This window comes from Zonotrichia albicollis, chromosome 1 (genome assembly GCF_047830755.1).
Source record: "Zonotrichia albicollis isolate bZonAlb1 chromosome 1, bZonAlb1.hap1, whole genome shotgun sequence".
Lineage (NCBI taxonomy): Eukaryota > Metazoa > Chordata > Aves > Passeriformes > Passerellidae > Zonotrichia > Zonotrichia albicollis.
This window is the reverse complement of record NC_133819.1, coordinates 80650047-80664961: the sequence shown is the minus strand read 5'-3', so window position 1 is coordinate 80664961 and position 14915 is coordinate 80650047. Positions and strand designations below refer to the sequence as shown.

The following is a 14915-nucleotide window of genomic DNA, read 5'->3' as shown; positions in this document are numbered from 1 at the left end:
TTAAGAGACTGATTATGCAACTCTAGCTAATTACAAGTCCCAATTGGTACAAATATCCCTGAACTTTTGGGTTGTCTGTTATTTGCTGCAGTACTGTTACTTGATGTAGCTGAAGAATCACAGGTATCAGTTGTTTGGCAAGAGATCTAAAAACTTAAGTTGACTCAATCTCACAATTTTACTTGTTTTACAATTTATCTGATTTAAAAATGTGGCTGAACTTATGTCATCACCACAGAGTGGTGGACAGATATTTTAATGTAGTTCATGCTTACCAACGCATGACCTTGACTCCCTAGAACAAATCTTGTGATCCTTGGCCAAAAGACATTGAGCTTGTGTGAGGTGATGTGGCTCCATGATGGAGCACACAGCCACACTGTCACACGATGAGGGACCACTTTGGACACCCCAGAAGATGCATGCCTTGTGAATTAGTAGCAAGCAGTCCCTGTGCAATCCTCAATTTGGTAGGATAGGGATGGGCTGAGCAGCACTGCTGCTGCCATTTGGCCTTTCAGTGAGGGGTCTATCTTTAAGACAGTAGTTATTTTTTTCCTTGAATTCTGTGATGATTTTAGAAAACATTTTCACCATGGTCAGAAAATTGTACTTTGTAGCCTACATGCATGCCAAGCTAGTTACTGCTAATGTATTTTGCTTCTGCCATTGCCATTTTTGGCATTCCTATGGGCAGGTGGGAGAGCCAGCATTTATCATGATAAACTCATTTTTTGAAATGTTGTGGGATGTTTATTCCTCTTCTTTTCCATAGCTTTAAGCTTTTCAAAGTTTAAAAAACCTTCCCCTTTTGAGGAGCCCATGTTATCATCACTTTTTCCAGATCTCCTATAGCAGTCATAATCCATCTTTCTGCACTGTGGCCAATAAGATTGAGTAAAATATGCCAGTGAAGCTTCCCTGCCTCTTGGACACTCCAGAAACCTCACCACATGAACTCTGGAATGGCATTTGAATTAGTCACATCCCTGAATGTGACTCATACTCAAACAATGGACATTTGGTCCTTTTTTGATAGTCTGTTGGGTATGATGCATTGGTTTTGAAATGTTTTCCTTCCTATGGTCCTACTACAAGGTCACGTAGCAAATTCTGCTGGAAGAAAATCAGAGTTTGGTGGTGGTGGTGATTGTCACTTTTGGTCAGTAGCAAGAACTAAATGTACGGAAGATATTGATGAAAATAAATTAAATTTTCCATTCTCAGAGGGAGTGCTGGAGAATTTGAGTGTAAGGTCTGTCAACTTTTGGACAGCAAAATTGAGCTCAAATTTTGTAGAAAGAGATTGATGTGGTTTTCTTCCCAACCATAAAATACTGTGTTGTCCTTTAAATATTCACAAATCAATCTTGTTGCAAAAGAAATTGTCAATAAATGGGTGTCTTTCCTCTACAGACTCTTAACAACTATCAGATAAAATGGTTCAAAATCTGAGACAGTTTGCAAAAGTTGTGAAGTGGTAGGTAAGAACAATTTGCCATCTTCTGTCTTTTTAGAGGAACCTCTAAACTAACCCTCAATCATTCGAAAGACATGAATATTATCATCAGTCAAATAAGTGGATGTGTGTTCTGAAGAGTAAAGTTAAAATGTAGTAGATATTGCTGCTTTAGGAAACAGTAGGTTTACTGTGTAAGGTGAAGGAGAAACAAGACTGGACGATGAATCATCATGAATATAAACAGTGAAAATGAAAGTGAAGATAATGGCAGAATATCAAATCAACAACAGATATAAAGCTCTCCCCACAAGGAGTTTGGCATGGGAGTGAAAGAAATGTCTTGAGAGGTTTGTGAGATCTGCTGTATATGGTCAGCTAGTCAGCAGTGAGGCCCTGAGGAGACCACATTCATTAGACAGCGTGATGCAGTTGAGTGTTGTGTTGGAAATTGGAACACTTGCTTGATAACCTTTCCTTCTGTTTTCTGCAGTGAGGAAGTGTGTAAACGAGGATTCACCGTCATTGTAGATATGCGTGGGTCAAAGTGGGACTCCATAAAGCCTCTGCTGAAGATTTTACAGGAATCCTTTCCATGTTGTATTCATGTTGCACTGATAATCAAGCCAGACAATTTCTGGCAGAAACAGAGGACTAACTTTGGCAGCTCGAAGTTTGAGTTTGAGGTAATTTCCCCTATGGTATACAAATTTATATTTATTTTGTGGTTTTAAATGTTCTCACTAATGATCAGACCTTGAAAACTCTCAGATAAATTATATTCTGGCTGGAAGGAGAGGAACTTTACACCAGTGCTAGAAGAAATGTGGTTTTCTTCATGTACTTAGGCTAGGTAATTGTGTATGTTGTTGTTTATATTCTTTTTGTAAGCTCAAGAAAGATTGAATTAGGTTTTCCTCCCTTAATGGTAAAAACTTAGTTTTTGTCTCTTAGTTATCTTAGTTTGCATTATGGTATTATTGCTATCTCCAGAATCCAGAGGAAATCAGCTGAATGAACCTTGCTCTTATCCTCCTGCGGCTTTGCAATACACAAAGTCAAAACTTAAAACAGTAATTGAAAGAATGGTTGCTGTTTTGTTCTTAAATGTAGTGAGGTGAGAAAAAATTGTGGGAAAATACTTGCAAGACCTCCTGTCTTCTGCTGATCAGAATTGATACTTGAAGTGTTTGAGAAAAGTTGTCGTGTGGACTTCATGAGCAAAATTATCAACTCTTACAAAAAGAAAAGCAAAAACTTGAAAGGAAATTTGAAATTCATTTCAGTAACATAATTTTTTTCTTTCCATTTTTATTTTTTTAGACAAATATGGTGTCTCTGGAAGGCCTTACCAAAGTAGTTGATCCTTCTCAGCTAACCCCGGAATTTGATGGCTGTTTGGAGTACAACCATGAGGAGTGGATAGAAATCAGAGTTGCCTTTGAGGACTACATTAGCAATGCAACCCATATGCTGTCCAGACTGGAGGAACTGCAAGATATATTGTCAAAAAAGGAAATGCCTCAGGACCTGGAAGGTGCTCGCAACATGATAGAGGAGCATTCACAATTAAAAAAGAAGGTCATTAAGGCCCCTATCGAGGACCTTGATGTAGAAGGACAAAAGCTGCTCCAGAGGATACAGAGCAGTGATAGCTTTCCCAAAAAGAACTCTGGGTCAGGGAATGCAGACTTACAGAACCTTTTACCCAAAGTGTCCACCATGCTGGACAGGCTGCACTCAACACGGCAGCATCTGCATCAGATGTGGCATGTGCGGAAATTGAAATTGGACCAATGCTTTCAGCTCAGGCTGTTTGAGCAGGATGCTGAAAAGGTAAGGATTGGGCAAGGAGACTATAAATGGCCAGCACTTGGCAGACTTGAAAGAAGTACCAAGGGTAACTGAAAATAGTAATTTTTGTCTTTGAAGTTAATCACTAGCCTTTTAATGAGAAGTGAGGGACTTCTTGATTTGAGGGGCACTCAGGGGCTTCTGGAGTAAGGGGCATGGCATAGTACTTCTAAGCTGTAAGGAAGCTCTTACCAAAGAAAATTGTACCTGCTAATGACTTCAAAGTGCTTATTTTGTTAAACATTTTTTCCAGACAGATGCTTTTGTATGCATCAAGTCAAGAAGAGTGCTGTATACTTTATAAATACAGATGACTACAGACTACAGTGGTCTTCTTTTGAGTGATCTTTGGGAAGTGAGTGACAGGCAGTCAACAAAGCCTGAAGAGGCTGACATGGGGAACTGCTTCATTGATGCAGGGTTTGAAGTCCTAGGCTAAAAACTGATGTATCTCTTCTGACAGTGCATATGTCATTAACAGGGAACTGAGTGATTTCAGAATGTTTCAGGCCAACCAGTCCCTTCAGATGAGAAAGCCCTTGATTGTCATGGAATTTGAAGAGGAAGTATGGCAGGCAGATCACTTTTAGATGAGCTCAAATTAGATCTATTTTCATGTAGAATGGTTTTGCAATCTCTTATTATTGACTTGTTACCATGGAACAAATAGCTTTAAGGAAGGGCGGGGATTTTTTCTCTGGGAGTAGTAGTAACTAGACTATGCAGTCAAGTGGTAAGTATGTTTTTTCTCAGAGCTTAAAGTACTCAGATTTCTTGAAGTATTTTACATAAGATTGCCTGAACTGCATGAGACCAACAGTCCATTTTAAACCAGTGTTCTGCTCTCCAGCAGCTGTCACTAGCAGATGCATGGGGAAGAGTAAAAGCAGAACAAACATGTAGAGACTTAACTTCTTGCTTCTTTATTTGTATTCTTCACCCATACTTTCCCTTACCCTCATAATTTCAACTCAGGGACTTTCTTTACACTACTGTAATGTTTTCTGCTGTGTTTAAAAATAAATAATTTTTTAAAAGTACCGTTTAAAGCAAATGTTTTCAGGATAGTATAACTGAAAATAGTAGGGACATGTAGAGAGTTGGAAAAAAGATGAAACTATTATCTATTTCTAAACTTATTTAGAAAATAATGCAAGCTGTTGCTCTGGCGTTGCTCTTTCAGACCCAAATGCATTTTATCAACCTTGCAGCCACTTCATTACAGCATTAATTTTTCTGCATTATAGTATATCTTTCAGTACCATGTGAGCACCATCAAAATACATTTTGTTAATTTTCTCCTATTTTATCAAATTGATTACATAACTTGGGCTTTAACCAACTTCTTGTGAAATACTTGAGCCTGTAGGATTGACCTCTGTCCTGCCATGTGGTTGCATAAGCTCATATCAGTGTTTTCTATGTTTCTGATTCCAGGAATGAGTCTGTAGAAAATAAACGCATCTTTCTTTCAAAAGGGAAATATTAGGCACCTCAAAGTGAGGTTGACAGCAGCTATTGTACCTGGGACAGTTTTTCTCTCATTAGCCAGTAAAAAATATTAAAAAGAAGGTTTGTGTAGTATCACAACTCACTTTTGGATTTAGACCCTTGCCTTAATCTACTTGCAGACTGTATTTTTACTGCTTGTGTCAGATTAGATTTCACAGCTCATGATGTTTTTATCAGTGTGTGCCTGTATTTTACTGAAATGTGGGAGAGGATGGGATCTTTGTTGGAAAGAAAAAGGATATTGCATGGGGAGAAATAAACATTTTCCTTATGGAGGACTTGTTCAATTTAGTGCAAGAATTTTGGACTGGTTCAGAAGAAGAGAAGGCAAAAAATGTGACAAGGTGTGAGGGAATCTGATTGAAATTGCCTCTTTATGCATCTGAAGGCAGCAAATTCAAGTGACCTAGAGGAGGATGGTCACAAGCAGTACCAGTGTCTTTTGAATAATGTTCTAACTCATTTTCACTGAGTTCTAGGTAAGAAGCTTCAAATTTTAGGAGTATGTGATCAACTGTCTCAGTTACTAAACTTCAAAAGTTTGGTTTACAGTTCTTACCATATTGTGGTCTGCTTATAATTTGGTTTGTCATGGACTTGGGAAAAAAACTGGACTTGGTAATATTGTTCTGTTAGCCAGCATAGGAAGGATCTTTAAATGGATACTTCCTGCTTATTGCTGCTGTTTTTTCCTGGACAATCTATTTCAGCTTATCCAGAGAGCAGGTGGTGGGTCTCTTTTGCTGAGATATAGCAAAGATTTCAAGACCATTGTGAGCAGGGGGGGTGTTAAACAGCTCTTTGCTGCGTTGATTGGTCTTTGAAAATTTTGTCTTCCAGTGCCACTGTTAACATACCTGTGTGCCTTCATTGATGGCCATTGTCATATAAGGTCCCTCCAAAACTTTTTTTTTTTAATATTAAAATATTCCTTTTTTTCTTTTTAAAAACAAGCATATTTAAAGATTTTTCTTAAATTTCTCTGGAGGAAGGTAACTCTGTGCTCACATACACTTTTAATAATTAATCTAGAAATAGAATATTTGTTTTCAAATCTGCTGTAAACTTATGAACTAAAAATATTAAACTAGCTGCTGAAGTACTTGATCAGCATGAAAGAATTTATATTTAATTTCCATGAGTTGCCATTTTCATTCTAAATTGCTAAGCTGCTGATGTCAATAAGTGCTGACACTAGAGAATGCTTGGCAACTCAGGGCTGTGCTCCAAGTCTGTTTGTTTACTATGACTTCTTTGTAACAATGAAATTTGTGATTATGGCATTACAGTAGCTTGTTGAGATAAACACCTGTAGTAATGATAACAGTAAAAGCCTCAGCTGTTTGATCCAAAAAGACAGGTTTCAGCAATGATTGAGTTAAAATAGACAGGAACTTACAATGGAAAGAGCATCAGGGTGAATTTTCATGGCCTTACACCCTATTCTGTGTTCATAACTATCTTACATTACTTGTCCATGATTTCTGCCATAACAAATTATTGAACTTTCTTCTTCCCTTAATATTTTTGTGTAGATGTTTGACTGGATCACACACAACAAAGGTCTGTTCCTGAACAGCTACACAGAGATTGGAACCAGTCACCCCCACGCGATGGAGCTTCAGACACAGCACAATCACTTTGCCATGAACTGCATGGTAAGAACAGGCCTCCCTGCACAGATGTGCTGGCTGTTTGTTCTCTGTTAAGGTAGAATTTGTAAGTGCATAAACACAGATAGTCCCTTCTTTACAAGTCATGGAAATTTGGTTTGGAGCAGTGAGGTTATACAGCACAATGGAGGAAAATAAAAGGTGGTCAGGTACAGAGGAGCTGTGATAAAGCAACAAACATTTCTTTTGACAAATGGCAGTGTTCAACATGACCTCAGCACCTCTCAAATATAAGTGTTCAAGCTTCTAGAACCTGGGATGTGTCTTTGAGTATTACCTTCGGTCTTGTACAGAATTTCAGAGAATCATGTGTAATACAGATTTTAGCTCTCCATTCTGAAAGAAGTAGCTCTCAGGATCTTCTGAAGAGATTTCAACTCAGGCAAAAAGTTCTCAGAAGTAACTGAGCCTGGTGTAATAATTCTCCATGGTTTCAAGAAGATATGTCTCATTTTCGGCACAGCAGAATGGAGCCAAGACAATTTTTTTGCTCAAATATGATCAGTAGACTATTAAAAAATGGATTTTAACTGGCAGTGAGTGAAAGCTACTTCCTTTCAGTTTCATGAATGCCGTTTGAACATGGGAACAAAATTCTGAAGTACATTTTAGATCCTTAACACATTGTAGGTGTTTAAATAACCTTGGGAGTCTGGGCCTAAGTCCAGTTCCTGTTTGTTAGATCAGTGAAGGAAGAACACTACCAGTCTTGTTACAAATTAACATTCTTGGCAGTCCAAGGATGGAAATTGAATTAAAGTATGGTTGAAATAATGAACTCTTGCAAGAAGATTTTTCTGTAGAACAGGAAAGTGGCAAGATAAACTTACCTAGGTTATGTGTCTTCAAGAAGTATTGGAAGGACTAGTGAGGTAGCTCTTGTGTATTGTGTAGCTGGAGGTAAGAATAGGAGACACTATTAGAACAGACACTATTTCTTCTTTTGCAACTCAGGTCTGTTTCCAAAAGTTTAAAAGAATTAAAATCAATATGAACTTTCTGAAAAGAGTAAAGCAAATGCTGGTGAACTTGGCAATTAAGTTATGTAATGTCATATATGGTTTTGACCATTAGGTTTGGTTCACAGCATGGGGAATTGCTGCCTTATGGAGCACCTTGTTGTTGTTCTTCACTGCTCTGCATATGAAGTAGAGCAGAAAGAAACAAAGGATGACAGTAGGTGTCATTGACATGAGATGACTTTTGTAACTTACTAATTTTGAGTGGCCTTCCACACAATTCCTGAGGTTGCATTCTAAAGGTTAAATTCTTCTGTAAGCCTGTGCTCATATTAGTCACTGTTGTAGTCTTTTCTTCAAACTGGGTGACTTTATTATTTTTCCTTCTTTTAGACTGTTCAGATGCTATCAACAGTAGGAAGCACTTGAGCGATGCAGCATAATCCTTCCTGCTCTGTGTTTGCTATTAATCTTTTCCTGTTAATCCCTCCTTTGCCTTTGGTTGTCAAATGCATTAATTACAGGGTATTTTTTCTCAGCCTGAAAAATGTTTTCTTAAAATTTACAAGGAGCAGCTTAAATTTGGGGTAAATTAAGCTATCTGAACATTTGAAGGGGTAAAAACAAGCTGCATTTTTTTCTGTAGCATAGCCCCCCCAGCAGGAGTTCTCTGCCATGGAATAAGAAAATGTAAATTCAGTGTGATTGGTCCCTGGTTTTGATTTAAGCAGCACTCAGATTATCTGGGTTTTATTTGGTTAAATGGCAAAAGCCTTTCATATAGATTAAGGGCAAAGATTAAACTGAATGTGACATAAAAAATGACGTGAACTGATTGAATTTTGGCAGACCTTATTTTTCATTAGCTTTCAGCTGTAAAAATGTGGGGCAGTCTTAACTCCTGCAACCACGTTCAGCTTCTCCCTGGCCACTCACCACTTATGCTCTGTGCTTAACAAGTTGCTGTTTGTTCACTCTCCCTGTCAGTGTAACTCAGTAATCAAAGTGGATTTAAGGTGTCTTGTGTGAGTACTCTAACACCACAAGTGAAATTTAACTTCTAACCTCTCTGCAACCGTGTGAAGTGATTTACTGGGATGGAATAGAGGGAGGGAGAAAGACAACTATGTATAAGGTTTATTTATTGCAGGAGATTTGTAAGGCTTTCCATTGTGTCCCTAATTGGACCTTAATAGATCTTGCTTTCTAGTCAATTTTCTTAGGCTCACTTGAGGTAGGGAAGAACTGTTTGAAGGATAAATGCTCCCCAAGCAAGTAAATGCAACTGCTTGTACTTGCTCATAGTTTAACTCTGATAATTGATGTTGCAGCTGCTTTTCCCAACACGTTGTTGTTGCAGGGCACATGCTCCCTTCCACAGCAGGTGCTACCCTCTGTCAGTAGTTGGGTCTCTCTCTTACCAAGCAGTTTGTTTCCAAGAGGTGGAGGGCAACTTCTGCAGCTGCTTATGCCAAACTTGGCTGAGAAAGAGTGACGACCTTTGGGTGAGATGCCAAAATTTTGATCTGGTCTTCCAGTCTGAAGCAAGCCACCTGGATGTAAACCATTGTGAAAGCTACTTAGTTCCTGTCATGAACAAGAGTTAGTTACATCAAGGACAAAGAGGATTTTCTGAATTTTTTTTTTAAAAATTATTGTAATGGCTTTGTGCCATTTTTAGAATGTTGGTTTTCAGTTAAAACACAAAATAGTTGGAAGTGTAAACCAAATGCTATAAAACAAAAAGGCAAAGAATACATCCGGGGAGGAGATTTAACTTTACTTTCATCAGTTTCATTAGCAAATGGTATATCTAGGAATCTTATGTATTTCATGTGGTTGCACTTTTCAAGGTAGCAGGAATAAGTTCATGCAAGTCTTAAGCTAATACACAGACTGGTTCTCACTGCAATAAATCTGTCCCAGAGAAAATCTGGATAGGTGTAGTGCTGTGCGTTAAAGAGGGACATATATATGGTTGCCATGGATTAACACAGAGGTTGATATGGCTAAAGGAGCTAATGACTGAAGGATAATTCCCATGTAGGAAGAATAGATATGTGACTTCCTATTACTGAATTTGAGAAGCTGTGCACTGATAAAAGTCAAGGCTGTCCCTTTATAGGGCAAGTAGATCTCGTGTTCCGTAACTGTAGCAAAAACCAAAGTTTCAGGGATTCTGCTCTCTGAAAATGAGGATGGATTTTCAGTACAATTTTAAAGGTCTGCTTTCAGCAACAGTGAATTGCTGTTGTCAAGTCCTGAGATTTATTTGAGTTAAGCAATACTCAGTTTCAGCTTGACGTTCCTATTTGGGTGACTAAACCAATGCTTCACTTCTCAAAACAAGTTTTTAGTACCTTTTAAGGGAGAAACTTTCAAATACGGCATCATAGGAGCTGGAAGTACAAAAATTATGTATCGAGTTTTTAAATGGCAAGACTAAAGTACCCATGATTATATGATTAGTCTGTCTTGCATGGAAGAGTGGAAAAGACTGATTATGTGTCTGTCCACTCTTTTTCCTGCCATTTTCTCTACATCTGCTAAGAAACAAGAAAGACAAGAAGTCATGTGAAATATGGGTAAGGAGGAGGATGTTGTCTGCTTGAACATTTTCTGCTCTTTTTGCTAGATCAGATGGCCTTGCTTTCATTACAGTTTAACTGTGCCTCTCCTTGCACTGAGGAGAGTTAAAATGCTTGAAGAGTGATGCAGGCTAAATGAAACTTTGTTTGGAGAAAGCTGACACATGCTACTATTAAAGGATGTGCTATGACTGCTTCTTGTCTCAGCATTGATAGGATATGAGAAGTAGTTACATTTATTAACTATAATCCAAAAACTCCTATCTGAATTGTAGGCGTATTGCTAAGTTGATTAATGTTCTCAGAACAGGCTGTTTGCATACACTAAAACATTTTATCAAGGTAGTAATCAAATTCTGAATGCTATCCAAAAAGAGAGTGTCAGAGATGAGTACTGGTGAGAGCTTTGGGATGTTAAAATAAAAGTATGAGCACAACAATTGAATATCTCTAGGTTTGCAGAGTTAAAAAGATGTCTTGCTCAAATCCAGCCACAGGGACTGGTACAAATGAAAACATGAAGAAAGTCAGGTGAGGTAAACTCACCTTAGCTTAGAGGTAGTGTAATTTTTTCCTCCTCCTTTGTACAGCTGACATATTTCACCCCTGAGATTCTTTTTACTTTAAATATGTGGTTTTATTTAACCATACAGATTTGTGTCTTGAGATAGACTAGAGCACCATGTGAATTCTAGACTGCCCTTGGTTCTCAGGATTTGGGCAAATGAGAGCAAGACCACAGGTGTACATCTCTATAAGAGAATCTTTATGGTGCCTAAACAGTTAATGCTTAGACACAATGTCTGGATGCCACCAGCCTGAGAATAGACTGAAAAGGTAAAATGAGTTCAGGCTATTTTCAGCTACTGAGGAGCTCTCCAAAGTCAGCAAGACTAAAGAGAACAGGCTAACTGTGCAATCCTTAAGAGGGAAGAAGCAAGTAAACAGATTTTAAAAAGCAGTCAGTTACTGAGGTGTTAGTACAGCAACAAGTACATTCATGTTAATGAATCACAAACTAAGGGAACAGACAGTGGTGTTACTGAAAAGAAGAAAATCTTATTTCACTCTTGGTACTTATTAGGGTGGCTGAACTTCAGATTTGTAAAGAAAATGCTCTGATTCAGTTGCTCCTACTAGAAAGCTAGGTCCAGTTTAGAGCCCCATACTTAGTGCTGTAATGGGAAACACATACATGGAAGTGGTGTGGCTGTAGGGAGAGTTGAAGGCATGGGCATTTACTATGATTAAGTAAAGGTGAGTGAAAAGTAAAGAAGAGAGGAAAGTAATGCTGGTGTTGGACTATATAGTCTTGCAATAAGATTCCTCAGGTCCACTGTGAAAAAGTAGGAAAGAAATTATATATTTGAAGAAAATTGGAGTGAAATTATATTGCATGTGTTCCAGTGGTGATAGCAGTGTTTAAATGGTTACCTGTGAATATTTAAAGGATCCTTGTAGTTGAAGAACACATTAAACACTTTCCTTAATTGCAACTTGGATGTTGCCAAGTTTATATTTTTTCAAGGGAATAGATCAGGTTTTACCTTAGTTGTCCCACATCCCTCATTGTTGAAATTTGTATTCCCAAACTGACAATTTTCCTCTTGCTTCAAAAATGATACTAGAAGAAATGTTGGAAAACATGTAAGTCATTAAAACAGGTGTTAATTCATACATTAATACTGCACCATGTTTTGGTGGTCATTTATTTGTGTGTGAGGTGGCAGATGATTTGAAAATGCCATTGCTAAATTGATGGTATCACAGTAAAATAGTTCAAGCTCGCTACAGTCTATATAGAGGTGCCAGTTATGATGCTTATGGACCATGTCAGTGAGTTTGATGGCATTTAAAACTGAATGCATTATAGCCTCTGTGTCAGAAAACTGCTGTTGGAAATCTTGGAGCTTAACAAACATTTTCTAAACGGATCTGGGAAAATAAGGAAATAAAATGGAACCTTCAGGTCACCTGCCAGCTTTATTTTGTGTGAGTGCAGCATAAGTTCAGTTAGCTGATAGGCTGTCACCTTTATTTTTCCTGTGTTTGCCTTTCAGACATTCACCAAAGAATAACACAGCACAGTTAGGCAACTAATCTGTATTGCTTTGCTGAGCAATGCCTTTTTTTTTATTTGTATACTCTCTTAAGAGGGGAAATCTGCAATGAGGAACTTTCCAGATATCGTAAGGTGTCCTTTCTGCTTCTGGCTAAAGAGCATTTTAGAGAAGACAATCATGCTAAGTACACTTGTATCCTAACTAAACACTTTATAATGCAGTGACTTAAATTGTTACCTTTTAAGTCTCATTACAATAATTGTGTGTATCACAGTTAAAGAAATGCAATATCGCATTGCCCTTCACCTTTGAGACAGTTGATACAAATGTAGAAGCTGCAGGTGGTGTAAATGAGGCCACTAAAGAAGACTATATCAGTTATTGCATCCTAGCTGTTGCTTCCTTAACTAAAACCAGGTTGTAAATGCATACAATAAATAAGATACCAGTCTCTGATAAATGAGCAACAGCTCACTTGTAACAGTGTTTCTTATCTCTCAAGCAGTGTGCAGAATATGCAGTTGTCTTATAATAATGACACTGGAATTGCCTGTCCTTGTAGGAAATGGAACAAAACTTTTTGACCTTCAAGGGTCAATTAAAGACAGTCTGATTGTAGGGAGTTGCTATTAGAGATTCTTTTCCTCCTGAACTAAATCTATTTCATTTGGGTCATTTCATTCTAAAATACTGACACTTTAAACTTTGGTAGATATATCATGTAGTGAGGTAAAAGGTTTAGATTATTGTAAGTTGTTTTTTGGTTTTTTTGTTTGTTTTGAGGCAAGGAATGTGGTGTACATAGCTTGGAAAGCATTCAACTGTCAGCATTTTAATTCATATTCATACTGCTATAGGCTGTATTCGTCCAGACGTGTGAAGCCTGATTGCCATGGGAAAATGAATGCATGTTAACCACAGCTCAGATTCAATTTGTTTTTCTTCATGTTTATAGTGCTGTGTTCATTTTTAACTGCTGTTTCAGAATTTCCAAAATTGCTTTATTATGTTACAGAAAGAGTTCAAATGGCAGTCTACTATAGCCTTTATTCTTTTCTCTTTTGGCACTTGTTTCTTCTCACAACTGTAAAGACCATCTAAGGGCTTTCTGTATTCATTTAGCAGTCTTGCATTTATGCTACATACACTTTTAATAGGCCTAAATGCTCTCCAGTCTTTTAAAATTTATTGGAAATAGCAGATTTGTAGTCTGTACAGTTGTTTGGCTGTGCTTAAAAAGTAGAACATAGATGTGTGGGATAATGTAAAAAAGTAAGAGGTAGTATTGTGCAGAAAGGAAAGACAATCAACTGTTGTGCTAGTTTACTGAGCAGAGCAGCCTGAGCTGTAGGCTGTGTCAGGTGTGCTCCTGCTTGCATACATGCATACAGTTTGCAATCAGTAGGGACCTGTCCTAGTTGCCACTCAGATGGGTCTGGGCAGTGAAGCCTGGAGGAGCTGTAACACTTGCTCCAGCCAGTCAGTGTCAAGCTCTGGGCAATGGCTGGATGCCAGCAGGTCATGGTTCTACCTGACTTGCTCAATGTCTGGTGGTTGGACTAGGTAATCTCCAACCTCAACAATCCTGTGATTCTAGCAACTTCATTCTAGATGCATGGGAGTCTGCCCAATTTGAAGAAAGCGTCAACTCCGTGTTACACGCATGTAGCTCTGACAGTTACTCAGCAAGTTTTTGGTGGCAAAAACTTTCAATCTTGTTTTACTTCACAGGAATCAGAAACTCTTGACTGAAAATTAGATTGCCTAAGAGCCATCAATGACTTATGCCAGTATGCTAGAGAATACTTCTGACCTTGGTCTTTGTCTAATTTTGAATGCTAGTTCTAAGGCAGTATAGCAGCAAGCAAATAAAATGTAAAACTGTTAAACGTCTTGTAGCTCAGAATTCTTTATTTTGTTTCTTTAAAAGTTACTTTCGAAGTTGATGTAAAGGTTCACAGATGTTGCACACTTGCATATTGTGGATGGATCAAGAACTTAGCAATGATACTTCAATTTTCCTATATTGTGTGTGTCTGATTATCTTGCTGACTTGAATGTTTGTAAACATTTTTATTCAAATTGTTGTAAAATATGGTTATTTCTTCCTCTTTATTGTAATAATGTGTCTTCATGTAATATAAATTGGCTTAAGCTGATTGTTAACATGAGTTTTAGACTGATTATTTAAAGTCATAATTCTCACTTGTCAATTATGGATAGGCCGCTACATTATACACCTAGATGCCAAAGTTTGGTATGCATAAGCTTGCCAAATAAAACCAGATTACTGATCAGTACTGTAGTGAAGTAGAACTTCTTAGGAATGTGCTTCTGTATTTAATTAGTCTACTGACTTGCACTAATTTTCCCCTTCTTCTCCACAGAATGTGTATGTAAACATAAGTCGCATCATGTCAGTAGCAAGCCGCCTGATCGAGTCTGGGCATTATGCTTCCCAGCAGATCAAACAGATTGCCAGTCAGCTGGAACAGGAATGGAAGGCATTTGCTGCAGCCTTGGAAGAACGTAGCACGTTACTGGACATGTCCTCCATCTTCCATCAAAAAGCTGAACAGGTTAGTAAATGGGGAGGGCATCAACAAAAGTTTATGTCCTGGAATGGGGAGTTGTGCACTTTGCTTTTGCTTTGGACAGAAGTGCAAAAAGTGATTGAAAAGGTTGACAAGCCAGAATATTTATTTCTGCCAATTTCAATACTCAAACAAAACTTTGTTTTCCTCACTTTAGCCCATTGGCCTTAAATTTTCCACGGCTGTGCCTACATCAGTGCAAGATAAAACAAA

The 14915-nt window shown here is 37.9% G+C and overlaps 1 protein-coding gene across 3 annotated transcripts in view; it reads left to right on the top strand.

Annotated features, from left to right (window-relative positions):
- Nucleotides 1-14915, top strand: part of TRIO (trio Rho guanine nucleotide exchange factor) — a 247613-nt gene that overhangs the window by 76539 nt on the left and 156159 nt on the right. For all 3 annotated transcript variants that reach the window (XM_074545600.1, XM_074545608.1, XM_074545618.1), the window contains exons 4-7: nucleotides 1953-2145; nucleotides 2783-3295; nucleotides 6361-6483; nucleotides 14496-14687. In XM_074545600.1, coding sequence (XP_074401701.1) covers nucleotides 1953-2145; nucleotides 2783-3295; nucleotides 6361-6483; nucleotides 14496-14687 — 1021 coding nt within the window. The remainder of the gene's footprint in view (nucleotides 1-1952; nucleotides 2146-2782; nucleotides 3296-6360; nucleotides 6484-14495; nucleotides 14688-14915) is intronic.